The 26,653-nt window shown below is 34.0% G+C and overlaps 6 protein-coding genes across 11 annotated transcripts; 4 read left to right on the forward strand and 2 right to left on the reverse strand.

The window, feature by feature from the left end:
- The first annotated feature begins 40 nt into the window (after positions 1-40).
- Positions 41-1,492, forward strand: LOC117219995 (carbohydrate sulfotransferase 11). Of its 2 annotated transcripts, none has more exons than XM_033469580.2 (5): positions 41-382; positions 453-649; positions 708-827; positions 887-1,030; positions 1,099-1,492. In XM_033469580.2, the coding sequence occupies exons 1-5, from the start codon at positions 41-43 to the stop codon at positions 1,478-1,480; spliced, it is 1,185 nt and encodes a 394-aa protein (XP_033325471.2). In that variant the 3' UTR covers positions 1,481-1,492. The 2 variants fall into 2 exon arrangements, with proteins under 2 accessions (XP_033325471.2, XP_076380948.1); XM_076524833.1 differs by having other exon boundaries at positions 1,125-1,300.
- A 22-nt stretch (positions 1,493-1,514) lies between these two features.
- On the reverse strand, positions 1,515-4,665 carry Uba2 (Ubiquitin-like activating enzyme 2). The gene is made up of 8 exons (XM_033469571.2): positions 4,419-4,665; positions 4,031-4,185; positions 3,670-3,957; positions 3,527-3,594; positions 3,229-3,447; positions 2,923-3,159; positions 2,268-2,854; positions 1,515-2,191 (listed from the first exon to the last, which is right to left on the reverse strand). The coding sequence occupies exons 1-8, from the start codon at positions 4,560-4,562 to the stop codon at positions 1,910-1,912; spliced, it is 1,980 nt and encodes a 659-aa protein (XP_033325462.1). The 5' UTR covers positions 4,563-4,665; the 3' UTR covers positions 1,515-1,909.
- Positions 4,666-4,799: 134 nt separating this feature from the next.
- Positions 4,800-6,538, forward strand: LOC117219996 (uncharacterized). The gene is made up of 3 exons (XM_033469581.2): positions 4,800-5,073; positions 5,183-5,663; positions 5,733-6,538. Exons 1-3 carry the CDS (start codon positions 5,043-5,045, stop codon positions 6,247-6,249), a joined length of 1,029 nt encoding a protein of 342 aa, XP_033325472.2. The 5' UTR covers positions 4,800-5,042; the 3' UTR covers positions 6,250-6,538.
- On the reverse strand, positions 6,286-7,952 carry LOC117219997 (phosducin-like protein 1). 2 transcript variants are annotated; one of them, XM_033469582.2, is made up of 4 exons: positions 7,690-7,952; positions 7,344-7,602; positions 6,855-7,269; positions 6,286-6,784 (listed from the first exon to the last, which is right to left on the reverse strand). In XM_033469582.2, exons 2-4 carry the CDS (start codon positions 7,548-7,550, stop codon positions 6,552-6,554), a joined length of 855 nt encoding a protein of 284 aa, XP_033325473.2. In that variant the 5' UTR covers positions 7,551-7,602; positions 7,690-7,952; the 3' UTR covers positions 6,286-6,551. The 2 variants fall into 2 exon arrangements, with proteins under 2 accessions (XP_033325473.2, XP_033325474.2); XM_033469583.2 differs by having other exon boundaries at positions 7,344-7,613.
- A 106-nt stretch (positions 7,953-8,058) lies between these two features.
- On the forward strand, positions 8,059-11,160 carry LOC117220249 (ESF1 homolog). 2 transcript variants are annotated; one of them, XM_033470026.2, is made up of 8 exons: positions 8,059-8,214; positions 8,281-9,032; positions 9,117-9,289; positions 9,364-9,471; positions 9,555-9,755; positions 9,824-10,046; positions 10,115-10,878; positions 10,954-11,160. In XM_033470026.2, exons 2-8 carry the CDS (start codon positions 8,282-8,284, stop codon positions 11,056-11,058), a joined length of 2,325 nt encoding a protein of 774 aa, XP_033325917.2. In that variant the 5' UTR covers positions 8,059-8,214; position 8,281; the 3' UTR covers positions 11,059-11,160. The 2 variants fall into 2 exon arrangements, with proteins under 2 accessions (XP_033325917.2, XP_076380947.1); XM_076524832.1 differs by having other exon boundaries at positions 10,118-10,878.
- An 886-nt stretch (positions 11,161-12,046) lies between these two features.
- Positions 12,047-26,384, forward strand: e(y)3 (PHD finger protein enhancer of yellow 3). Of its 3 annotated transcripts, none has more exons than XM_033470022.2 (9): positions 12,047-21,606; positions 21,831-22,499; positions 23,294-23,623; positions 23,701-24,211; positions 24,299-24,468; positions 24,547-24,694; positions 24,790-24,996; positions 25,609-25,724; positions 25,948-26,384. In XM_033470022.2, the coding sequence occupies exons 1-9, from the start codon at positions 12,648-12,650 to the stop codon at positions 26,061-26,063; spliced, it is 11,226 nt and encodes a 3,741-aa protein (XP_033325913.2). In that variant the 5' UTR covers positions 12,047-12,647; the 3' UTR covers positions 26,064-26,384. The 3 variants fall into 3 exon arrangements, with proteins under 3 accessions (XP_033325913.2, XP_033325912.2, XP_033325916.2); XM_033470021.2 differs by having other exon boundaries at positions 12,050-21,606; positions 24,287-24,468; XM_033470025.2 differs by lacking the exon at positions 25,609-25,724 and having other exon boundaries at positions 12,053-21,606; positions 24,287-24,468.
- The last annotated feature ends 269 nt before the right edge of the window (positions 26,385-26,653 follow it).

A 26,653-nucleotide genomic window follows, 5' to 3' on the forward strand; every position in this document is an offset into this window, starting at 1 on the left:
TAATAGCGTCTTAATTAAGAAAAATGAAGACCAAAAAACAATGGAAATTGAAGATAAATCTTATCTTTCATTTCCACCCCCGCAGACAATTAAAAGACGGAAGTTTCAATCTCATATCTATCTATTAGGATGCGCACATCCAGTTTTAATTATGTCGTTTAGAGTACAGTTTATAAAATGCATGGTTTGTGTCATTTTGTATATTATCGTTTGTTTTATTTGGTTGAGGATGAAACACCGTTCTGATTTTGTGGTACGATCCGATTTACCTCTTTTTGTTAATCAATCGAAGGAAAAGTACATAATCGTACAACAAACGATTACGAAAGCAATCAACAGTTCAGAACGTGATGAAATAATTAGTGACCCGATTAATTCACAGGTAAACGAATTGAAATGATTAAAATGCAGAGTACATTAAATGCATAATGACGATGAACTTGTTTTGCTAGGAAAGCATATCCTTATTGCATCAAATTTCAAAAATATGTGATAAATACAATTTAAAAACTCCATTGACAAGAAGACATTTTTTATATGACTCTGAACGAAAATCTGTGTATTGTTGGATTCGTAAGATCGCTTCAACAACTTTTACAAAATTATTTTCAGACATGAAAAATCGTCAAGTTACACATGATTATTACAGGTAAAGCTAATTTATTAATTTAATAAAATTGGTGCTTTATCTTACAATTTTCTTGCAGAGAAGTCGATTTTTTGGCGCCGAAAACTCAAAAAGAACTGCATCACATTGTAAATGATAAGAACACATTCAAACTTTTAATTGTACGACATCCTTTTCAACGACTTGTGTCATCATATAGGTATATATTTCCTTTTATAATGCATTTTATTTCTATTGCTAAATATTTGTAAATTTCAGAGATCGTATAGAAGACAATTCAAAGTATACAGCACAAGCTTGGATTTATGCTAAAAAGATTTTTTACCTTACAAGACCTCATCTTTTTCGTTCCAATATATCCACTGGTGATTTTCAAGAAAGAGTATTTACGCACGATAAAAGGTACTACTCCGTGTAACAAAATCTTAGCATCATTTAATCAGTGAGATTTTATATGTGAATTTCCTCAGATTAAAACTAATACCAACTTTTAAAGAATTCGCGCTGTGGCTCCTTCAAAGTTCAGAACAAGATGATGTTCATTGGGATCACTATTATACACATTGCAGTGTGTGTAACATACGATACAATTATATTTTGAAATTGGACAATTATACATACGGACAGATAAATTATGTTTTTTCAAGATTAGGACTAAACTACAAGAACACATATTTACCGAGATTGGAAAAAACTCGAGGAGGCTATACTAATTTTGATACCACGTGTAAATATTTCCGGAATTTATCACAGGATATTATTTTTAAATTATACGAAAGATATAAAATCGATTTTGAAATGTACAATTATGATTTGAACCGATACATATTTTGTACAAATAAAAAGAATTAATTGTTATGTTGATCCAGTTGTGAGTAAGGATAGATTATAGTACCAAAAAGTATTTATTTCTTTTTATATAAAAATGTATGGTACACTCATGAAATGATATACTAAAAACATAAAATTACGCATTTTCATAAATACTCATAAGGAATACAATCAAAATAGTCGTATTAATGCGTTTAGATCATTATTGTATACACCACATTCATTCCCACAACACTTTATCGCTTCGACTGACAATCACTAACAATTACGTTTCCTATTTTAATTCAGGATCGTACTTATAAAATTAAACGCAATTCGACTACTGGAATTCATGTGCATAACAGTATTTCGTATAAACATACATTTAGCTTTAGATAAATTAGTATATTGTGTCTCAATTTTTCAATTTGTATATCTTAAATTCAAAATATGATGATTCAGATGATTCATTCACTGCGAAGTAGCAGTCGGCTGCATGTTATCGTCATGCATAATTACACAGTCATCATCCTCCGATAGTTTACGTTTTGGTTTTGATACCGCAACAACACTAGTGGTATCGTTATTCACATCATTTTCAATTATACATATATCATTATCATCATTAGCTTCAACTTTCCGTTTCTTCGGAGAAGCAACATCCGGCATTAGAATTTTACGTTTCTTTGCGGTCTCCGATGCAACATCAGCTTCGACAATCACTACATTGTCATCGGATTGATAATCCACCACCTAAGTACAATTATGAATTAATAAAGCACATAAATTTACAAGATGTATTATATTTGTATAACAAACTTTTACTTACCAAGCCATTTGAAGTAGATGGTTTTGCCAAATCATTTTCTTTTTCAGGCTTTAAGTCCTGCTCATCTGATAAGATGAGGAAATCTGGACTGTCACTCTTTACATTTGGTCGTTCTCTATAGACCACGATTACAGTTAGTGAATAATTTTGATGAAAATCATCGACCTTAAGAATAGTACCATCTTTAATTCCTAATTGTTCTAAAATTTTATCATTGTTTTCTTCGGTTTCTCCTTCTTCGCTACTAATAACAATTGTACCGGTACCATCTATCCAGACATCTGGAGCCACCATATTCAATCTATTCTTTAATATTACTTCATCTAATTCTTTGATTGTCATCTTAGATGTATCAACCGCTAATACAACCTGTGGCGTTGGAGCGCATACATAACATTTTGGATTTGGCGGATTTACGTTCTTTTCTGGAACGAGTAATTGATTACGGTGATTCATTTTTGAGCGTAAATATACAGATCTACACGCCTTTAATTTATCTTCCAAAACACAAAAAGCATGGAGAACGACAAGACCACCTACTATCGCGTTTGTAGTTGCGATTGCTGGAATTATATTCCCTGCCATTGCTATAAAAGAAACAATAAAATATCATTGTTATTTTTCTTTCAAAACTAGTACACAACTAATTACTTACACTTTATATCGAATCTGGTCTTTTGAGGTATACCAAAAATGTGAGCTCTAATGTTGGCACAAGCTGCCACAAAGTCCATTGAACTTTGATCATCTTTATCCCAAACAAGATTTTCTTTGCAAGCTGCTTTACTCAAATTTTTTATTGCTTCAGAAAATATGGATCCGCATTTCGAAATACTCCATCGTTGTTGATCTTTCAATCCAGGTTCATTTACTTCTTTACTACACCCTGGTACTATATCATAAAAAGTTGTAATGTAGTGTATCGATTAACTCAATCATTTTGATGATCTATTTGACAAACCTCCATCTGGTAGTTCTTTCCAATTCAGAGGAGTGGGAGGTCTTCTCTTCTTCCACAGATTATCCATACTAAGCAAGTATTTTATATCATCGTGGAATAGTTTTGTGAACAACTTTTCTGGATCGTAGCTATTTGATTGTGCCCAAGCCCTTGTAGATATTCTATCAACATTTCCTTTATCATTTGATTCTGAATTCAAAGCACCATCACCTGCTGTGTCTGTAATAAAAAAAATTCCTGCGTAAAGATTAGTGTGTTAAAATTTTAATAGATATTATTATAAGCATGTTAGCACTACCTGCTGCTTCTGGATCAGCAGTGTCTGGAGAAACATCTTGATCGGGATCTTCTTCACCAAATAATTGACTATAGAAAATCCAAAAGTGTTTTCTTACATTGATTTATATACTTATAATAGAGACTACTAATCTAGAAACCTACTTGAATAAGTGCTTAGCCCATACTATACAGTGGATAGGCTCGCTGGGAGTATTTCTTATTGTACAGCCGGGATAAGTTTTTTGTGCAGCTTTTGGAGTACATTCATAACACTGACTTAATCCTTTCTTAATAAGTTCTACTTGTCCTTCATAACCAGCAGTGCCAGATTCAATTAAAGGTATATCTGCTGCTAAACACATTCGATTCACATGATTTCTGGCTGCTCGATTGTCAAGAGCATTCATAACCAACTTGAACTTTTTGAAAAATGAGACGCCATAATCAGAGCTATAGACATAGAGATGTATATATAATTATCATAAATTATTGTTAAAGCATGCACGTGCGTAAAGATACTTACGATGTAATACTGTCATGATAATGAACTATTTTTGCATCAGGGTTAAATGTTTGTGCAGTTTGTTTTGCAACAAGTGCTTTTGATTTTCCCACGTGCTTTTTTTGGAATAAAAACTGTCTATTTAAGTTACTTACGTCGATCGTGTCTAGATCAATCTAAAAACAACGTATGTTTATTTATTATTCATACATGCAATCGAGAATAGATCGAATAAAAATAGGGAATGGATTTTATTCGATAATATTTATTACAAAATCATAACACAATGAAATGAGAAGAGGGTAACATGAATACCGGTTCGAAATTTTCAATATCAATGCATTCAAGTAAAGGAGGGAAAATAGATAGGTTAGAACAACGCTATGAGTTATCGGCTTTTAGTTCTTACGATTTCGATGTCGGTGAATCCAGTCATAACAAGATTCTTTAGTATTTCGCATCCGATCCCACCAGCGCCCACGATGAGCACTTTACTTTCTAATATCGCATGTTGTAAATTATCACTGAATACACCATTGATACTAGCCGCCATTTTTTAGACTAAATGTGAAAGTCTAAATCCCAATCCCAATCCCAACAAACACCGCTACATCCGCTAAGTGCTACGACGGACTGAACACTGAACCACTGAAATCCATCTGCAAATGTTTACTAGCTCGAAGTGTATGTTTCATCTTTGCTCTGATTGGTTAAAACATTGTTACTGCACACTTGAGCACATGTTATTTACAATAAAATGAACAATAACAATTAGAGTACTAAAATAACGAATTATCTCTATATCAATTATATCTTTTATTTTAGAAGTAACATAACAACTTTCATTATAAGGATTTTCTAGTGACTTCCTTTTTTTTTCGATTGACAACGTTGATCTTGACGACTTCCCACTTCCCACGTTTCCCTCAGCTTCCATAACCGTTTGAATTCGAAAGTTACCTATACATATATATATTTTCGATGAATGTTTATTTTTCATAGTGACAAGTTTAAAGTATTATAAGTAAATAACATGAGTTTCAGTGATTTAAGTCAAATTTCCGGTATGTAATTATTCGGTAATTAACAATTGACGGTTTGAACTGTCGTAGATGGGTCTCAGCATATTGACGATGCAATTTTCTGAATAATATTAATATTTTTCCTTTTTAGATATTCATAGTATATCACGGATATCCCGTGTGAATTGTAGTAGGTTAATGGGTAGAGTAGATTCGTTGCAAAATTTAACAGACCATTGTAACTTCATCAATAGTACAAATAGGAGTACTATATGCCAGAATCAAGGATCTAATCATCTTCAGAAAGCCATACAAAATTTGACTTTGTTGGAAGAAAGCATAGGAAATCATGCAAAGAACAAACTAATTTTAAAATGTATAAAAGAAGCATCCATGAATACAAACAAAACATTGTCTGAACATACTGTTAGCAAATTGAAAGGATTACTTTTGATTCATGAGATCAATGAATATATGCACTTGCCACCAACATCTTTAAATGTACAAGAAAAATTAACAATCTTAGGAATTACTGATGTACCAGAATATGATCTCGACTATGAAGAAAAATTAAATATTAAATGTTACGTAGAAGCATTACTTAGGGAAAAGATACATGATTTTGTTCTGAGGTTTAATACATTTATAACTGTTTAGATTTGACAATATAAAAATTTATACTAATCTTGAAAATATTTCAGTTACAAACAATTGGGAGGAAATATGAAAGAAGTAATGAGATCAAATGACTGTAATATGCGTAAAAAATTGTTTCAACCTTATGAAATTGAAATGTATCAATGCAAAGATAAGATTGAAGAATTGTGTGAACAGTACAAAGCTGATATTACCAGATGCAAGAGTTTACTGGACAGTTGGAGAAATCTTAAATATAAAGATCTCAATCGTATTTATTTAGAGAAAGCAGAGTTTGTGTTGGTGGAAGCTGAAATTGCAAAAGTTAAAGCACAAATCACAAAATTGTCTTGCATTAAGAATATGTTCATGGAGACTCCAATGACCATTGAAGCCTACAAAACATTAAACTCGATTCTAGATGAAAAATTGTTTGCCACAATGAATGAAATCAAACAAAAGGAAAATCTGAAGAAACAGTACGATAATTTGCAAAGTGCAGAATATAGTAGTATCTTGAAAACTTACTTACAATTTTGCAAAGCTATTCAGAAAAAAAGACAGATTTTAGAGAAACTATGAAGTAGTCGTAATGTAAAAATAGTAAGGATTTTCAAATATTTATGCATAGATTTATATTTTTTACTAAGCCAGATACAAATATTTACAATGTCCTTTGATACTTTGTTCGATTATATAAATTAATTTCTTATTAGGAACGAAATGATATTATTTTGAAGTACATTATTATATATTACTGTTATTGAATGATGATAGAAGAAGTATGATGATTGACATTATTATTGATCCATATAATGAATTAATACAGGATGTACTAGAAAGATAATATTAAAAATTATTAAAAAAAGTTTGTCCATTGTTTTTTATTCACTGTCCGACAGCGTATCCTCGTTTCGCGAGATAATGGCAGGTACACAATTTTTGTCAGTCAGCATGCCATGTTCTATTAAAAAAGCTTCAACGTCCGACGAATAAAAATCTACTCCTAAGTAATCCGTTACATGTATGAAATTCCCTATTATTTGACCTGCTTTGTAAACTAACAAAGCTGGGACTCCTTGTCTTTGAAAATGTCTACTGAGACCAGCCACAGAACCTGTATCAAAATTAATACAAAATATTTGAATAGAACAATTGAATCATGTAATGTAAACAGAATTACAAACCTAGAATTTTACAAAATTTTACAAAAGGATAGTCTTCTGCAACGGATATTAAACATCCATTCATAGCTTCACAGCCAGGCACATTATTTTCATAAACATGCACAACAACTGTTACAGATTTATTTTCATTGTCAATCGCTTCAAAAAAATGACGTGCTGTTTCTAGATTAATAACTCTGCCAAAACGTAGCTTTTCTGCTTGAGCAATCATTTCCTTCATTCTATGTCTCTGGTATTCCAAGAGAAACTCATCTGTCAGCAACTCAGCAAGATCAGGATCAGTTTGCAAAATTTTCTCCTTCTCTTCATCTAAGGAACTACGACAACTTAAGCTCAATTTTTTGATCAACTGTAGTCTTTCTTTTTCTTGTTCTTCTCTCTTTTCAGCTTCTAATTGTTTATAGCGTTGCCAATCCTTTAGAATACATCGTAATGTATTAGGATAATGTTATAATTAATAAATGAATCAAATTGAGTATAATGTCTTACTTTTATAACACCCTTTGGTCCTGTGTTACTAGAAGTACCATCCCATTCCGAAAATGATGGCTCTAAAGACTCTGTGATTGTTCCCTGATATTTGTCGTTGTCTGATTCTTTATCAGAATCTACTGAATCATTTCCTTCATCTTCGCTGGAACTACTGCAATAGTATTGCAACTTTTCTCCTAGAATCTTATCCTCCAGAGTTGACATGTTGCAAACAATACAACTAATATATGCAACGAGTTAGCAGGACTAACACTGTCTAAAACATTACTATACATTAACATAAACTGTGTAGATATGTATTCTAATATTTATTATAAATAATTCGAGTAAAAATGTATTGTACCTATGTTGTAAAGTCGTATGGTATCGTACATAAATCTATAAAACAATTTCAAAATTTCATTGTCACAAATTTTGTTTCACGTAATCTTAGCAGTATGTACTAATTTAAAGTGTATAGTTCATGTAATTACAGAATTATACTTCACGTAACGTTACTATTTACGTTTCACTGATAATACGACACCCACCACGCGACAGCTACTATACGAAATGTCAATACTCGCAATTAACTTAGCAAAACGCTGTGAAAGATGCATATGAATATGTGTCTGTGAACACAATCTGACGTACCGACATGGTATGTAGTGCTCTTTATGGTTATAATGAATTGTATAAAGATGGCGTTCTAGGTTTAATCCAAAAAGAAATAATTCCTCCGGAGCCAGACTGTACATGTTTCAATTTGTAAGCACATGGTCTAATAGATGTGTACGTCGTATGTACATACTTCTTTGTTGATTGTTATTATTCAATTTATTGGATTTAAGTAATAGTGTATTTATTTATTTTTAAATAAATAGGTCACGTAAGTAATAAATGTACATAGTTTATAAAATTTTATAATGTTTACGCTGTTATTTATACATTTTAGCATGGATGCACTACTAAGCGATGCACGGTTTGCTCATGTTGCGAAGGATCCTAAATTTAAAAGGATTCCAAAAACAGAACGCAAAGTAAAGATAGATAAGAGATTCCAAGGTATGTTTAAGGATAAAAAATTTGCTGTTCGATATACCATTGACAAAAGAGGCAGGCCTGGAAGCCAAACATCATCGGAAAATCTGAGAAAGTATTATGACTTATCCAGCAGTGAAGAGGATGAAAAGGAAGAGGTAGAAAATGAAAAAGAAAAAATAATTAAACAGAAACCTGTTACCATTGAAAGTAAACAGAAAATGAAGCAAGAGAAATCAGGTAGAAAAAAGAATAAAGACAAACAACTAAAACATAAGTCAAAAGATATGAACTATGTAAAGAATGATTTGAGTGATAAAGATGATGATGAAAATAGTGATGCATCAGATAATTGTTTTTCAAGCAATGGAGAATTACTTAGAATTAAGCCACAAGAATGTACTAAAGATTTTGAAAAACGTACAGAGTCTAAAAATGAATCTGAGTCTGAGTCCAGCGAAGACAATGCTTCAAATAGAGATAGTTTAAGAGCAGACTTGAAAGAGAGTAAGAAACAATTGCATATTAAAAGAAAAAATGAATCTAACAAGCTTACAGATAAAATAAAAGAAAAATTAAGAGATTTAAGTGTAAATTATGCAAGAGGTGAAGGAATTTTAATGACAGACAGTTCTTCCGATGATGATGATAGTGAGGAAGTCTCAGGTAATATAAATATTGTGTAGTCAGCATTTTCAATAATTAAATGAACAATACTATTTTGAAATTAATGTTGTATATTTAAATTAGATGAAGAGATTGAACATAACTGGGGTGAATTGGATAAGGAAGCTGATACAACAGATGAAATCACACATAGATTGGCAGTGTGTAATATGGATTGGGATAGAATCCGTGCTATAGATTTAATGGTTTTGTTTAATTCATTTTTACCAAGTAGTGGCGTCATTCGTTCAGTTACTGTAAGTATACTAATCATTAAAACATCATGGAAAAGTGAGTATACTTACGAATTCTTATAACACAATAATTTCAGATCTATCCTTCAGAGTTTGGCTTGCAACGCATGAAGGAAGAAGAAATCACGGGCCCTAAAGAATTAATAGAAACGAGCAACAAGAAAGACTTTGATGATGAAAATGACGTATGATTTATTTATTTAGATTTGATCATATGAAAAATATGAATAGCACATATAAACGAATTTGGGATTTTGCAACATTTTAGGATGAAGAAGGATCAGCATATCACATGGAAAAATTGAGGCAATACCAATTAAAAAGATTGAAATATTACTATGCTGTTGTTATTTTTGATTCGCCTGAAACTGCAAATAAAATTTACACGGAGTGTGATGGCACAGAATACGAATCTACTGCAACGAAGTTGGATCTCAGATTTATACCAGATGATACAGAGTTTGATCAGGTATGTTATTTAGTCTTGAAGTATGTTAAATGTATTCATTACATATAACCTTATATGCCTACTTTAAGACTCCAAAAGAAGTTTGCAACGAGATACCAGAGCTTTCCAAGTATGAACCAAGACAGTTTACTACAACAGCTCTGCAGCAAGTTAATGTGCAGCTAACATGGGACGAGACAAATCCAGAAAGGTTGGAGATTGCACAGAGATTGAATTCTGGAAAATTGGATGACATTAAAGATAGGGATCTACATGCATATTTAGCTACTGATTCAAGTAACGACGAAGCAGGTATTATTTCTATGCTCTTTTATTATTTAATATTTTCAATATCTTTTAGTAACATTTTTTATTAATAGAAGAAGATGTAGAAAAGAAGGAAGAGAACAAAGAGGAATCCGATGCGGAAACAAATGTTGATCCAATTGAAAAGTATAAAGCTCTGTTAAAAGAGATTGAAGAAAAGGAAGAAGCAAAGCAAAACAAAGACGTTGAATTAGAATTCACGTGGGGTTTGGGAACGCAACAAAAGGCTGAAAAATTGGTAGAAGAGAAAATGAAGAAAAATGAGAACTTAACACCATTTGAGCAATACTTGGAGAAACGTAAAGCCAAAAAGAAAGCTAAACAGGAAGAGCGAAAGAAACGCAAAGATGGAAATAATATTGCATCCGCAAATTTTGAAGAGTCTGATTCGGATGATAGTAAAAGAGATGAAGAAATTACGACTAAAAAATTCTCTGGAAAGAAGAAGGCAAAGAAAAATGGTAATACGTCTCTATCTGAGGACGATGACAACGAAGAAAAACGTAAAGCTGAATTGGAACTTCTTTTAATGGACGAACATCAAAATGACGGTAAACGACACTTCAATATGAAGAAAATTGAAGAAAATGCTACAATGACGAAATCGAAACAAAAACGAATTAGCAAAAAGAAAAACGCACAGCAGATAGAGGAAGATAATTTCGAAGTAAATGTACGAGATCCAAGGTTCAATACATTGTTTACATCGCATCACTATAATATAGATCCAGCAGATCCACATTATAGGAAAAGTAAGGGTACCCAGGCTTTAATTGAAGAGAAATTGAAAAGAAGAGCAGATAGCGACCCCATACACGTACGTAGAAATTATTTCATACATCACGTTTTGCATTTGTGCATGTTCGATTTCAAATTTCTCTGAATTTTTCAGGAACGTGAAAGCAAATATCAGAAGATGAAGCCTAATTCAGACTTGCAAATATTGATTAACACCATAAAAAGAAATGCAAAAAATATTGCACGACCAATAAAATGATTTTTCTTAAAACAATGTTTTAATGAAAGAATTTTTAAACATTTATTACTGTTTAAAAGGTATTCCACGATACTGTATGTAAATAAAACTTGTATAGATGAATAGATCGAATTGATTATCCAACTATCAGTTACAAATATTGAAATCTCGTAAATAAATCTTTTCTCACAAATTTATTACATCCAAATATTGCCGCGTTTTTTTACGTTTCAATTTAGGGATCAAGAACATCGCAGATTTCGACAGAAGTTTCGCTTCTAATATATATCATAATTGTAAACAGACTATGAAGACAGTATTTTGTACAGACATGCCTCACCATAGTAAGCATTTCTGCTTTACCATAGTACAATAATGAGTCCTACACCTGCATACCTTCAGGCCGCAGCTTAATCCGTTAACGAGGGTCGATACAGAAATTTTCTTTGCTCTGATTGGTTAACGATTCACTGCTGAGACAGGATCCACTGCGGATTGGATGTGTAGTAAAATGGTAGAGATGTATGCGGCAGCTGAGGAAGTAAGAAAATCATACAGGAGTAGGTCCCATTACTGTATGTAAACATCATTATCCCCACTATTTTATGCTTTAGAAAGAGAACAGGAGATGATCGAGAGTGAGATAGAACGAAAACAGCGTGCTTTATAAGTAGTGTCCACACGGACAACACACCTGGGCCATCTCACTTTACCATGCATGCGATTTCACTCTAAACCTCACTCTATGTAGAAAACATAGCAATGTAAGTGCAATATTGAGTTGCTCAATATTCTCCAGTAATGAACATGCTCTTGTACACGTAACTATGTTATCAACCAATTTTAATAAAACTCAAATTATTCTATGTTTTTCATATGACATTCTAAAGATTGTATTTTTTATTTATATCCTTCTTATTTAATGTTTACATAAGGTCAAGCGCAGTGCGAACTATTCTATATTATCATTTTCAAATATTATCAAAGACATATCATTATTGTTCCGTTTTCACTTTATATTTTCAGTGTGTAGTTGACAACTGAAACCCGAACAGATCGTGTGCAACGCTTGTAGGTTCTTACATATCCTATGCATGCGTAGAGACCGAAATCATCCGAGATCGCCCGAGACTGCCCGAGACCACCCGAGAACCGAGCGCAGTCTCGAAGCTTTCGGGAGTCCCGAAACATTCGCGATCTCGAGATTTCGAGCAGTAAAATGTATCGGAATTCCGCTCGATCTCGCTCGAATTTCTTCATCTCGTCTCGATCCCGTAACATCGGGATCCCGCACACGCCTACTAAACCGCATAAGTTAAATATCACACCGAGTGTTTCATATGGAGCACCAGGCAAACGGATGCGCGAATAGAGTGAGATCACAAGCATGGTAAAGTGAGACAAGCTGTAGGTCGTCGGTGTGACTTGTTTCGCTTGTGTTGTGCTAATGTCGTGCTCTCTTGCTCACTCGTTACTTCCTCCCTTTGTCTAAAACTGTGAGGGCAGTAGTGTTTAACTGTGAAGCGTCAACCAATCAGAGGAGGAGCAGTTTCTCTACTTGCTTCATAATTCTAAGCCGGAGGAAAAGCAAGGCCGCGACCATAGGTTTGATGCGCCCTACGCGACATATCAAAACAATGTCTGAAAGTTCTAAGATGGGCCTGTTTGGCTCTAAAGACAAGACAAAGGAAACAGAAATCAAAGATGACTCGCCCGACCGATATGCTCCCTATTGTATTGATAGCGATTCTGAAACCTATGACACAGAAGCATTAAGCATTATGGATATCAATGACATTATTGGTGTACAGTCGGAACCAGTCAGTGATTCTACTTTAGAGAGTGAAATAGCTGCATTGTCTCAGATTATCACAGAGTCTAAGACTGATGGGGGACAGAATATAGCTGAAAGCAAATGCCCAGCACAGCAGGGGAAGGAAATCGAAGACAACGATGCTGTTCAAACATCTACTGAGAATCAATGTCTGACATCAACGGTAGATGATGAGAAAACTCTTGGTGTTGAAACAGTGAAAGGTGAAAGTACCATGATAAGAGATAAGGTGCTAGGAAATCAACAGGAAAATAATGATACTAAAAACAATTGTGAACATAATGTATCTATAGACTCTATAGCTGTTGTTAATCCTAAAGATGTTGAAAATGCTGATGTTTCAGTTAAAGTAAATGTCGAACATAATCAATCTAATCAGGAGTGTATTTTACAGACTGTAATTAGCAAGGGAAATGTAAATAGAACTGTAGAATGTGACAGTGGTATTTGTGGCAGTCTACAACTTATTGGTGAGGCCTACAGTTCGGGAGATTCTCAAGATATGAAAACAGACGATGTGGAATCGGTAGATACAGTTAATCAGAATACTTTAATGTCTAAGGAAGAAAAGGAGGAAGTAAATGAATCTTGTAACTCACAAGGTGGTACAGGCAATGCTACTACAACATTTAGTAAAATAAATTTAGATGAGACATGTACAAATAAGGATACACTTATTGAGACTATAGAAAATTTTGATATTAATGTGGATGCACAGGAAGTATTTAATAATTCAGAAAAAATAGAAATTCAGACAGAATGTAAAGTAGATAGTCCTACAAATATTGTTTCGGAAAGTATAATAGACGATGTAATAGTTGATACTATAGAAATGGATAAAAATGAAATAAAAATATTAGAAGAAAAAGAAGAAAATATTATAGAAGAAAAAGAAGAAAATATTATAGTAGCAAAACAAGAATCAATGACTGTAGAATACACAGAAATGGAAGTAGAACATAGCATGCAATCCGAAAATGAATTATTAGCTTCAATAGTGCAGAAACCTGAAACAGAAATAACAGAAGAAAAGTTGGAAATTCAAGAAAATATAGAACATATGGATGTAGACGAACAGGAAGAATATAAAACAGAAGAAAATAAAATAGACATAAAGGAAACAAGTCAGAAAGAAAAAGAAGATACGAATACTTCAAACATTGAGAATGTCGACAAATTTAATACAATAATATCTGATAAAATGAATGTTACTGTTGCAGTGATCGCTGCTGAGGATGATAACGAGAAGGTAGATTCTGCACAATTTGAATCTCAAAACAATTCCAATGAGAGTAAATTTTCTGATACTCTGCATATTAAAGATAATCCAGAAGAAACAGAAAATATGCAAGTTTCAGAAGAAGTAGAAGGAATGAATATTGAGAAACAGGGAAGTACAAAAACAGTGACTATTGAAAAATTCAAGACTATAGAGAAAATGAATACTAAAAAATTGGAAAGTGTAAAAGATACAGATACTAAGCAATCAGAAATTGAAGAAGAAATAGCAGACAAGCAGTTCAAAATGATAGAAGAAATGGATATTGAGCAATTGGAAATTACAGAAGTGATGGACACTGAATCATCAGAGGCAGTAGAGGAAGTGGATACTAAAGAATCAGAAATTCAAGAACAAAATGACACTGAGCAATCAGAAGTTTCAGAAGAAAAGGATACTAAGCAATTAGAAGCTCTAAAAGAGGATACTAAGCAATCAGAAGTTCTAGAACAAATGAGTACTACACAATTAGAAGTTATAGAAGAAATGAGTAACAAACAATTCGAAACTGCAGAAGAAATTAATACTAAACCATCAGAAACTACAGAAAAATTGAATACTAAACAATTAGAAACTACAGAAGAAATGAATACTAAGCTATCAGAAACTATAGAAGAAATGAATACTAAGTTATCAGAAACTATAGAAGAAATTAATACTAAGTTACCAGAAGCTATAGAAGGAATAGTTACTGAACAATTAGAACTATCAGAAGAAATGGATTCTATACAACCAGAAACCATAGAAGAAACAGATACTAAGCAACAAGTGACCACAGATGAAATTGATACTAAACGACCAAAAAGTCTAGAAAAAATGAATATTAAGCAATTAGAAACTGCAGAAGAAATGGATACTGAGAAATTAACAACTTTAGAAGAAGTGGATACTAAGTATTCAGAAATTTTAGAAGAAGAGGATACTAAGCATTCAGAAACTGTAGAAGAAGTGAATACTAAGCATTCAGAAACTGTAGAAGAAGTGGATACTAAGCATTCAGAAACTGTAGAAGAATTGGATACTAAGCATTCAGAAACTGTGGAAAAAGTGGATACTAAACATTCAGAAACTGTAGAAGAAGTGGATACTAAACATTCGGAAACTGTAGAAGAAATGGATACTAAGCATTCGGAAACTGTAGAAGAAATGGTTACTAAGCATTCAGAAACTGTAGAAGAAGTGGATACTAAGCATTCGGAAACTGTAGAAGAAGTAGATACTAAGTATTCGGAAACTGTAGAAGAAATAGATACTAAGCATTCAGAAACTGTAGAAAAAGTGGATACTAAGCATACAGAAACTGTAGAAAAAGTGGATACTAAACATTCAGAAACTGTAGAAGAAGTGGATACCAAGCATTCAGAAACTTTGGAAGAAATGGATACCGAGCATTCAGAAACTGTAGAAGAAGTGGATACTAAACATTCAGAGACTATAGAAGAAGTGGATACCGAGCATTCAGAAACTGTAGAAGTGGATACTAAACATTCGGAGACTATAGAAGAAGTGGATACTAAGCATTCAGAAACTATAGAAGAAGGGGATACTAAGCATTCAGAAACTGTAAAAGAAGTGGATACTAAGCATTCAGAAACTGTAAAAGAAGTGGATACTAAGCATTCAAAAACTGTGGAAAAAGTGGGTACTAAACATTCAGAAATTGTAAAAGAAGTAGATACTAAGCATTCAGAAACTGTGGAAGAAGTAGATACTAAGCAATCAGAAACTGTAGAAGAGATGGATACTAATCAGAATCAGTTAATATCGGCAGAAGTAATGGATACTAAACAGTTAGACTCATTAGAGAAAATGGATACTAAACAAGCAAAGGTTTCAGAAGAAATTGAGAAAAGGCGATCGAAAGCTACAGAAGAAATAAATACTTTTCGATCAGAAGTTGCAGAAAAAATGGATAGCAAACAATTGGAAACCATAGAAGAAGTGAGTATCAAAGAATCGAAAACTACAGAAGAAATGGATACCAGACAATCAGAAACAATTGAAGAAGTGGATACCAAAGAATCAGAAACTATAGAAGAGGTGGATACCAAAGAATCAGAAACTATAGAAGAAGTGGATACCAAACAATCAGAAACAGCAGATGGAGTATTTATTAAACAAATTACGAAAGATATTGACACTAGGCAATTGGAAGCCATAGAAGAAATGTTACAGGAATCTGAATTGCTGCCCAGTGAATTATCTTCACCAAAATTGGATACATCATCTAGTATAAAATTAACTACAGAAACTGCAAATGTAATTGATAATACTGTGAATATTGCGAGTTCAAATGTTAGTAGAAACCTGCAAACTGAAGCTAGTAGCAATTTAAATTCAGTGTTATCAGAAGTTGAAATAAAGGCATCTATTACTGTACAATCCAAAGAAGCAGTGGAATTACCAGTTGAAGAGGAATCATTTAAAGATGAAATAAAGACTTCAAAAAAATCTGATACAGCTTCTGTGATTGAAGTACCAATGACAATGGAATTAAACGAAGAGCCTGAAATTCATCTAGAGACAATTTCAAATATTTCAGTTCCTATGGACATTGATACTATAGGTAACAGTTCTGAGATCAAAGTCGATTCTTTAGAGAAAAATAATTGCAAAGTAGAAACTACTCATACAGAACCATTGCCAATTGAAGAATGTATTCCTGAAGTACAAAGTCAGGAACTAACAGAAGCTCACAGCACAATAGAAAACGAAAATTCAGACGAGATAACAGTTGAGAAAAATGAAATTAATATTTCTCAGGTGTGTGCTGAATTAGAGGTTGCAAAAGTTTCTGAAGAAAATAGAGACACATTAATTAATGATAAAGAAAAATCTTCTCCCAAAGTTTCTTTACAAGAAGAAGAAGAGATGGAATATGAAACAATTGAATTGGAAACACCAAAAGACAATGATAAAGAACAGAAGGAAAATCAGGAAGAGTTTAAGCTGATGCATGTAAAGACTTTAATAGAATCAGATGCAAATGTAGAAAATGATGAAGTTAGTGATTCTCTGAAAAGTGAAGATGGAGTATCTAATTTAGAAGAATTACTTTTGTTACCATCCGAGTGCAGAGAACCCATAGTACCTGCAGAGAATGTAGAAGAAGATGCAGAGGAAAGAATTACTTTAAATTTAGAAGAAGTGAAGATTGAATCTAAATTAGTATTGTATCAAGATAATTTTGATCAAATAGTAGAAGAAAACATAATTAATGATAAAAAAGAAGAGGAATCAGTTTATGTACTAGAAAAGGATGATGCTAGCATAGGAGAAGAAGTAATAAAAATAGAAAAGCATGATACCTTAGATGAAAATATAGAAAAAGTTATTAACACAAACAACACTGAAGAGTCAATGCTAACTGAAGATGTGGAATTATCACGAAAAGAACAGATAGAAAGTAATGATTCTAAAACTGATACTAATGAAAATAATTTTAAGGCAATATTAGAATCTGCTAATACTGTAGAAGAAATGTTTTCTGGAGAACAGAATGATAACACGGAGGATATTGTTACAAGCATATTAGACGATGTCAGAAGCGCAACTGACTTTAAAAATATTTTAACTACAGAAGCAGTTGTAACAGATGAAATGGCGTCAGTCTTAGAAGAGTCTGCATCTTTGCCACTGGTTGACACTACGATGGTAGAGTTGACGGAGAAGTTACCAGAGAGCTCTGAAAATGTCATGGGTAAAGAAATGGAGGATTCAATGTCTACACAAAATATAGATTCTCTCGAAGGTTTGTTGGGCTTGGATTTAATACAAGAAGGGGAGGATACTACGTTAAAAATAGTGAAAGCAGAGAAACCATCCCAAGAACAAGAAACGCTATCGAAGGATGTGGACATGAGCCTATTATTAGAACAATCGAACCAGACTACACATTATATGACGGATGTCATTAGCAGTTGTTTAACAGATAACGATACCACATTGTTGCAAGAAAATACTGAAAACAGTAATCTAATGGAAGTTTCTAATGTCATACCCGAAGATTCGGAAACAGACAGTTTGTCAAAGGTGAAAGAAAGCACGATTTCTGAATCCATAAATTCAGAAAATGTGCAAAGTCTGCAAAAGGAGTTAGAAGCGAATTCCGATTTGCCTGAGAATGAATTAGATATGGATTTTGAAGAGGCACCGCTAGAGACTGTAGACGAACTGGAGGAAACCGAGGCAAAATTGGAATTGGTTTCAGACATGATACCAGCAAATGATGATCCTTCTGAAAACCTGAGCAATGTACAAACCACAGAAACTTCACAACCCAGTTCTGAGATATCTGAACTCGAATCAGCTGTTAAGTTCCTCCAAGAATCTGAGGAACAAGCCATTGATTCTCCATTAATACTTTCCCCGAAAATGGTAGAGAGCGTTGTAGAAGATATTTCGAAGCAGACAAATACAACAGCTCTTTTTGTTCCTGACGAAGATATGTGCGAAGACACAGAGCTGGCAGAGGAACTGCAGAGCATCGCAACAGATTCAATTTCCATCTCAGAAGCTGAGATCATTTCGGAAGCAGCAAAGTTGGAGAGCGAAAGAAAGCTAGCTGAACAGGTGAAACTAGATGCTACAAGGGGACAATTTGATTCAAACAAGGAGAAACTGATAGCAGAGGAAGAGGGAATTAAGTTGCTTGAATCAAAAATTAAATTTGGTTCAGTTCCGTTGGAAACTATGGAAGTGCAACAAACAGAACTATTTGTGGAGGAGAAAATTCCGGAAGCATTACACTCCTTGCCTTTAAAAACGTCTGAGACGATCCCAAAAGTATCAATCTTGGAGGAACGTCTGAAGGAACCGCCTAAAATAGAAATACCAACTACAGATGTAACAAAAGTTGCTATCTCTCCAACAGCTTCAAAGGATAGTCTTTTAATTCAAAAAGATGCTAAATTAATCGCTTTTCAGAAGATGCTAGAGTCACCAAAGTTGTCGCATCAAACGGAGCCGAAGATCGTGGACACGCCGCGCAAAGATTCTGAGAAGCATGATTTTGAAAATGTTGGTTCTCCAAGGATCATATTGAAAATTGCTAAATCCGCGATTACTGATTGCGCAGAACCCAGGTCACCTAAAAGCCCGAAGATCAGGTCTGCGACTAATTCACCGAATCCTGAAGATAGTCCAGGTCAAAAATTGGGAAAGATAAAGCTGAAACTATCAAAAGGTGGTCATCCTTCTATAATATCCAACGAGAACATCGAAGAAGTAGGACAATGGTACTCGGAAGGGACTTTATCGTTGTCACCGATTGGCATGAAAATCAAATTATCAAAATCTGGTGATGCTTCCATTGTCTCGTCTGACAAACACGAGGCTGGCGATGATTCCAAGGAAGGGAAACATAAATTTGAAGAAGCCAAGAGAACTGAATCACCGATTGGGATGAAGATTAAATTGTCTAAGACTGGTGACGCCTCTATAGTGCAACAGGATTCGAAAGACGTGCAGATGAAGCATAAAGATAAGCTGGATATAGTCCAAGGTAGTCCCAAGAGAACTGAGTCCCCAATTGGAATGAAGATCAAGCTTTCAAAAAGTGGAGATGCTTCCATAATATCAACTGAGAGACAAGATATTCCAGAAGAACACAGAGAATCACAGGTAAGACCAAAAGAGACTTCTTATGACTCCCCCAAAAGAACAGATTCACCAATCGGGATGAAAATTAAGTTATTCAAGACCGGAGATGCTTCCATTGTCTCTCCCGATGTGCCAGAAGAAGGTAAGGACAACAAGATGAAGGACAAGCTGGAATCATCGCCTGAGGCACCTAAAAGAACTGATTCTCCCATTGGAATGAAAATCAAGTTAGCCAAAACGAAGGGTGGAGCATCTATAATTCCAATGGAAGCTCCCGAGGATGCAAATCAGAAATTAGAAGTTCCAGATGTTCCCAAACGAACAGAATCACCTTTTGGAATGAAGATCAAATTATCTAAGACTGGAGACGCATCCATCGTCCACTCAGAAATCTCTGATGAAAGTAAGGATATAAAATTGAAGGAGAAAGCGGAGGCCAAAGAAAAGCAGGATGCATCACAAGATACTGTTAAAATATCAGACTCCTTAGGCATGAAAATTAAGGTGATCAAGTCTGGAGATACATCAGTAATAGCATCAGAATGTTCTGAAGAACCTGAGGTCTGTCAAGAATCTCTACAGAAAGTTGAATCTCCTATCGGCATGAAGATTAAGCTTTCCAAATTTGGCGAACCATCAATAGTACCTACTGAAAAACAAGAACAACTGGAAGAAAGCAATAGACCCCTTTTGGAAACTCCTAAAAGAACAGAATCACCTATTGGAATGAAGATCAAGTTGTCTAAAACTGGTGATGCTTCCATTATACAACCAGAGATAGCTGCAGAGGATGCGAGTAAAACATCACGTGTTTCTGATGCAGAACACCCGAAAACCTCTGACTCTACTTTAGGAATGAAAATTAAACTGTTGAAAACAGGCGATGCTTCTATAGTGGATCCTGATAAGAAGGAAAGGCAGCAAAGACGTAGAGACACTGAATCGCCTCTCGAAATGAAAATTAAGTTATCCAAAACTGGACATCCAACCATTGTTGCTTGCGATAATCATGGAGAGGCTAGCTATCGACCGAAGGAACTTGCAGACCAGCACAGTTTTGGTCAGAGGTATAAAGAACAGACACAGACTCACAAGGAGACTGCATTGAAATTCCTCAAAGCTGGACATCCAACAATCTTGCAAAGTAACCGTTCAGAATTGACGATTGAGCCGGTTCAGATGCAAGGAAAGAAAGCTGATAGTACAATAGAAATATCTCCTAAACGTAAGGACATAACTGTGTCCCCAATAGAGCCCAAAAAGTCGAAATTGGAAACTCAATTAACTCAGATCTTGCCAGAGGTTACTATTCAGCCAGTTACATCCAGAAACCAGAAGCAATTTATGTTTGATCCAAAATCTAGTGCGATTAGTCTTCAACAGATGAACGTGATTAGTCAGGAGATTAGTATCACCCAAGTCAGACCGTCGAAGTCACAGGATAGCTTGATGAACGATAAACTTAAAGACATGCTGAACAAAAATTCCACCAGTTCTCCCATGAACTCTGATTGCGAAATCATCGAGCACCGACCGGAACTGATTATAGTAAATGAGAATTCAAATTCCAGCCAAGATGTAGTGATCATAGAGGAAGTTTCGCCTACGAGAATTCCAGAAGTGAAGGTACCCAAAAGAAGAGGCAGACCTAGAAGAAATCCATTAGCCCAACCAACTGTTCATCCTCCAACACATATGCTGTTATCCCGAGACCCGTTGACTTTGGATGAAGCTCAACAAATGCAACAACAACAATTGCAAGCACCACAAGTAGAGTCCAGAGAAAATGAGAGGCCTAAAAGAACTTGCAGGAGTCAAAAAAGTTATGCACCTCCTAAAAGGGGTAGAGGACGAGGTTTGTATTTTATATAATATTTACTTCATTGTTTTTTATGTCTTCCAGAAGCCCTTAAACATTAACAATGTAATGAATACATACATTTGTTTTATGTACATATATACAAGGTGTTAAAAAAAACCATTCAATATTTATATGGGATATTTATATAGGATACATTGTACTGAGTAAAAAAGCTTTAGTAAACATAGGTTGCTTTTATGGGGATATTTCTTTTATAGGTCGAGGAAAAAGAAAATTAGATAACACAGATACACAGATGAACAAAAAGGTTCGAATAGAACAAGACTTAACTGCCATAGAAGCTTCAACGACTGCGGTAATAACAATTGATTGTCCTCCTGGGCAAGAAGAGTCCTGTGCAAAGCCATCAGAATTGTATAAAGCTTTAAAACAGCCTGCAGTAGATACTAAAGTTGTAGGTAGAGCTGAGAAAAAATCTACAGGACAAAAGAATGATGCATCCAAGATTGCAAACGCAACTATTTCAGATTCTACAAATGTAATCATAGACACAAATAAACAAATACAAGAAGTAGATTTGGATCCAAGTAGTGATATTTCTAAATCAGCAACAAGTGAGTCTAAAGATAATGTCAAAGATAAAAAGCAGGTAGAGGTAGTCTCTGAAAAAATGCAAAAGACTGCGTTAAAGCAAACTCCAGACGAGAAGTCTGATAAGACAACAGAGAACGCGAAATCTGAAAATAAAGATATGCTGGTACCTCCAGAACATCAGAATTGGTTGACGCCAACATCGAAACGACTACCAGAAGCGACCGGAAAACATGAAAATGTATCCACTGTGCAAGTGATAGACGAAGAAACGAGAATGAGCGCAGAATCTGGATCAAGATCTCAAACCCCAGCTAGAAATATTTCTGCACCAGGTACTCAAATCAATTCTCTATATTAATCGTTATCTTATTCTCTTTGTGGTTTATCAAAGTCTATGAAATCGATAAACAGATTTTTGTTTACATATTACATATTATATCTCACTGTATTGAATACATATATTATTCACATTAAATTTAGAACATGGAAAGGTATAATGATACACATCAGTGTTTATATTTACATACTATTACATGTTACTTATACAATGTTGATGAAGCACCGTTTGTCGGTTTCCTTAAACTGCTAGTTTATTATCAGATACTACAAATTATCTTTGTATTAGCAATAAGGAAATATAAGCCTTAGTCATCATATGACTAAACTAAATCAAAAGACAAATGTATTGGTAGACCTCCAAGCAAGGTATCTATAAATAGATCTTTTCTTGTGTCCTAACATCTCTCAAGTACCCAAATGTGAAATAGTTGTATTTGAATCAAAGGCAAAATGTGCTGCTGCTTGAAGCCATAATTGATGTTAGTGTATACGTTATATCGAATCCATAATGGTTAGCAAAATATTTTTTCAGAGTGTATATATTTTTTAAATACTTATATCAAACCGGAAAAGTATTGATATTTATTGTTAAGTTTAATTTTTTATCAACAGTCATTTATCTTCTGATTTGTTGATTACAGTAGTTCAAATGTAATTTTTCCTTATGTGATGTATTATTTTCAAACAATTTATAGATTTTAATTAAAATTATAGAATATACATTATAACATTTTAATTGGTTATGTTTTCAAATAGCTAAGTCAAGTTTTAATGGTACGTGTTGTAGCTTCTGAAACAATGGTAAATGAAGAGTCCCAGGGAAGTGTGCTCAGTACAGCAACCACAGAGTCAGAAAAAGTGAAGGTGAAGAATCGAAGGATGGAAATTAACTTTGATCCAGATGAAGGACCATTTACAGTAGACAAGATTGCAGAGTATGAATGGCCACTTGACCATAAAGGAGAAACTTTCATGATACAAGAACAAATATCCCAGTACCTTGGCGTAAAGTCATTCAAGAGAAAGTACCCAGATTTAAAGCGTAGAGTAGTGGATATGGAAGAAAGAAATTACTTAAGAGAAAATGGTTTAGTTAGCGAAGCAATGTGTGATATGGGTAAGAATCATGTACTTATACAATCATTCTAAACATAGAACAGTTGCAATATATCTAATGTTTTATTACTACTTCAGGTTTAACAGCTATATGCAGTTCAGAAGTACTAGATGTAATGTGCAGTGATTTCCCTGATCAGTATGAAGAATATAGGAAACATATGCGCGAAAAGCAGGTGAAAGAACATTCCAAAAAACAGAAAGAATTATCTGCAGCTGCAAACGCAGAAAAGAACAGAATCGACCTGGCAGAAATGGCAGTTCAGTCTGCACTATCTTGGAACATTAGACTGAACAAAGCTCGCAGAGAAAATAGAAAGTGTAGTTTAGATCTGCAAACCTTTACTATACATGTGCCAAAGAAACAACAGAAAGTTGAAACGGAACGTAAAATCGGTCATTATCCTGTTGCATTAATACCAGGTCAATACACAGACTATTATCGTGAATATACACCAGCTGAACTGCGATACTATCCTTTGAATACTGTTTTATATGGCCCAATGAGACCAAACGAACGTAAATTTGATAGTCAATCAGAGGGATCTCAAAGTGATAGTGATAGTGATTCATCTTCGGACGACTCGAGGTTCGTGTCACAGTTTTAAATTATTTAGATTGTAATGCGTCTTGTGAAAAAATAGTTGTCTATTTTTTTATATAGTTCATCTTCTAGCGAGGGAACACAAGACACTGAAGGTTCTCAGTCAACGATGGACGATGTGGATATGGAGATAGTGAATCCAAAAGAAGAAGTCAAACTGAAATGTAAAATGTGCTTGAAAGTCTTAAACAAACATAGCAAAAATGAAGTATTAGTACAATGTGGCACTTGCAGTGGACATGGTAATTCTTTTGAATATAATATCTTTAAGTCCATATTTTTCAAAAGTTCTGCTATAACAATTTTAATTTTTCTTACAGTACATCCATCGTGTATAGATTTAACGCTAGATATGGTTCCTCACATTCAATCGTATGCATGGCAATGCACTGACTGCAAAACTTGTGCGCAATGCCATGATCCGGCAGATGAAGATAAAATGCTCTTTTGTGACATGTGTGATAGAGGGTGTGTTTCCCTTATACAAAATTTGTAATAAATTGGGCTCTTTTTATTTTGGAAAGTTATGTAAACATAATTTTTATATTAAAATATATTTTTAGGTATCATATTTATTGTGTTGGACTTCGACGAGTACCCCAAGGAAGATGGCATTGTCAAGAATGTGCAGTTTGTGCAAACTGCGGTTCTAGAGAACCTGGGGGTGCGAATTCGGATAGAAACAGTGTCGCTCAGTGGCAGCATGAATACAAGAAGGGTGACAAAAATACTCGAGTCTACGTCTCAACACTATGCGTTCCATGCTCAAAGTAAGTAGAGGCCAAGCTTGTTGTTCTCCCTCCCTCTCTCTCTCTCTCTCTCTCTCTCTCTCTCTCTCTCTCTCTCTCTCTCTCTCTCTCTCTTTCTCTCTCTCTCCCTGGTGAACTGCAGACGTGAAAATTTAATCCATAACACATACTAAAATGTAAAACTTTAAACTATCACGGGGCTTCATTTGTGCTTCACAATTTCCTTTATCCTAATCTTTAAACTCCTCTTCCAAAAGGTTTGTTTGACTAATGCTTGTAATACTACAATATCCGAATTCCTGGATGTTGCAGATCACTTGCAATGCAACAAATGGTTGTCTGTATTCATTCATTTGTGCACACGTACATGAGGTAATCATTAGATTGCGAATGTTTAAGTAAATCTTAATTCTTATCGTTCCAAATACAGAAACGCAAATCATATAAAGATCAGTTTCTTCTGTTCAATATCTTTAGAGAAGAGTAAATGTTATAAATGCATAAAATTCGCAATCTGATAATCATACATTCCAGGATTCGAAATGTCATTTTAGTTATCTCATGCTAAATTCTGGTATTATAACAAGTCCTTATCCATGTTCACTAACACCGTAATCTTTATGCAATAACAAGGCTATGGCGAAAGGGTCGCTATTGCCCACACTGCAGTCGGTGTCATACTGCCCCAAGACTCGACCTGGAAGCGAATCTAGTGCATTGCAGCGCATGTGACAAATATCTGCACTTAGGTATTGACACAAATACCATATAATTCTGCTACTTACTTTTCATTGCATGTCATCACATTTGCATGTTTCATCAAGTATGTTTTATTATGTAAATGTATTTCTTAAGCCAGGTAGGAAAAACAAAACTGAAAGATTACGTTCAAGAATTGTGTAGGGTGTTATAGATAAGTAAAAATTATTATGGATCAAATCGATATCACTAATATAATCTTTTTTCTTACAGGATGCGTGGAGACCAAGGGAGTTCCATTAGACAGGAAAAATTATCTATGTGATTTTTGTGCGCCAAATCGTCAGCAAATGATAAAACCATTGGTATCGAAAACTTTGAAAATGTAAAGTGCTATAAGATGAACAATTTTTATTTGAATTTGGAAATTGTATAAAATGTGAACGTGTCTCTGCAGTGAAATTGCGTAATATAGGAGAATTTTCTATTTGTACGATCAGTGAATGTGTCGCGAAGATTCACATGGTTTTTAGTTGTCATGGACATATTTTTTATGAACATTTAAGTGGAAGAAATATAGCTGTATATAATTGTATGATGGAAATCAATTTTAAGTATTGAGGTTTTGTTACATGAGGACTATTGTTAGCTACGAATGAACCGTTAAATATAAGAAATCTTACTCTGAATTTTGTCAGAGTAGTTAGTAAGAGCTTTTGTAAATTGCAATTATTTTTATAATTTTTGAACCCCATACCATGAACTTTAAATTGCCCTAAGGAAACTTTTCAACTTTAAATAGGATACAGTTGATGAATTGTGGATGGTAAAAAAAAATAATTAATGGAAAGACTGCTTTACAAAATTATACGTATTTTATAGTAACCTTTAGTTTTCTTTTGCAAATGTGCATAGAAAATGTACTGTCTTTAAAGTATTTATATTTGTTACATGTTTAAATAATTTTCTAAAACATTAA

This window comes from Megalopta genalis, chromosome 10 (genome assembly GCF_051020955.1).
Source record: "Megalopta genalis isolate 19385.01 chromosome 10, iyMegGena1_principal, whole genome shotgun sequence".
Classification (NCBI taxonomy): domain Eukaryota; kingdom Metazoa; phylum Arthropoda; class Insecta; order Hymenoptera; family Halictidae; genus Megalopta; species Megalopta genalis.

What these genes read in the sequence shown, in the direction of transcription:
- LOC117219995 (XM_033469580.2), top strand. Translation starts at nt 41, where the DNA reads ATGGAAATTGAAGATAAATCTTATCTTTCATTTCCACCCCCGCAGACA. An exon ending in GTGACCCGATTAATTCACAG is followed by an intron (nt 383 to 452) that starts GTAAACGAATTG and finishes TTGTTTTGCTAG; the next exon opens with GAAAGCATATCCTTATTGCA. An exon ending in CGACTTGTGTCATCATATAG is followed by an intron (nt 828 to 886) that starts GTATATATTTCC and finishes TGTAAATTTCAG; the next exon opens with AGATCGTATAGAAGACAATT.
- Uba2 (XM_033469571.2), bottom strand. Translation starts at nt 4,562, where the DNA reads ATGGCGGCTAGTATCAATGGTGTATTCAGTGATAATTTACAACATGCG. An exon ending in GATTCACCGACATCGAAATC is followed by an intron (nt 4,186 to 4,418) that starts GTAAGAACTAAA and finishes CGTTGTTTTTAG; the next exon opens with ATTGATCTAGACACGATCGA. An exon ending in TATCATGACAGTATTACATC is followed by an intron (nt 3,958 to 4,030) that starts GTAAGTATCTTT and finishes CTATGTCTATAG; the next exon opens with CTCTGATTATGGCGTCTCAT.
- LOC117219996 (XM_033469581.2), top strand. Translation starts at nt 5,043, where the DNA reads ATGAGTTTCAGTGATTTAAGTCAAATTTCCG. An exon ending in TGATTTAAGTCAAATTTCCG is followed by an intron (nt 5,074 to 5,182) that starts GTATGTAATTAT and finishes TTTCCTTTTTAG; the next exon opens with ATATTCATAGTATATCACGG. An exon ending in ATACATGATTTTGTTCTGAG is followed by an intron (nt 5,664 to 5,732) that starts GTTTAATACATT and finishes AAAATATTTCAG; the next exon opens with TTACAAACAATTGGGAGGAA.
- LOC117219997 (XM_033469582.2), bottom strand. Translation starts at nt 7,550, where the DNA reads ATGTCAACTCTGGAGGATAAGATTCTAGGAGAAAAGTTGCAATACTAT. An exon ending in GACCAAAGGGTGTTATAAAA is followed by an intron (nt 7,270 to 7,343) that starts GTAAGACATTAT and finishes TGTATTCTAAAG; the next exon opens with GATTGGCAACGCTATAAACA. An exon ending in AAAATTTTGTAAAATTCTAG is followed by an intron (nt 6,785 to 6,854) that starts GTTTGTAATTCT and finishes ATTTTGATACAG; the next exon opens with GTTCTGTGGCTGGTCTCAGT.
- LOC117220249 (XM_033470026.2), top strand. Translation starts at nt 8,282, where the DNA reads ATGGATGCACTACTAAGCGATGCACGGTTTGCTCATGTTGCGAAGGAT. An exon ending in ACTTTGATGATGAAAATGAC is followed by an intron (nt 9,472 to 9,554) that starts GTATGATTTATT and finishes GCAACATTTTAG; the next exon opens with GATGAAGAAGGATCAGCATA. An exon ending in TTCAAGTAACGACGAAGCAG is followed by an intron (nt 10,047 to 10,114) that starts GTATTATTTCTA and finishes TTTTATTAATAG; the next exon opens with AAGAAGATGTAGAAAAGAAG.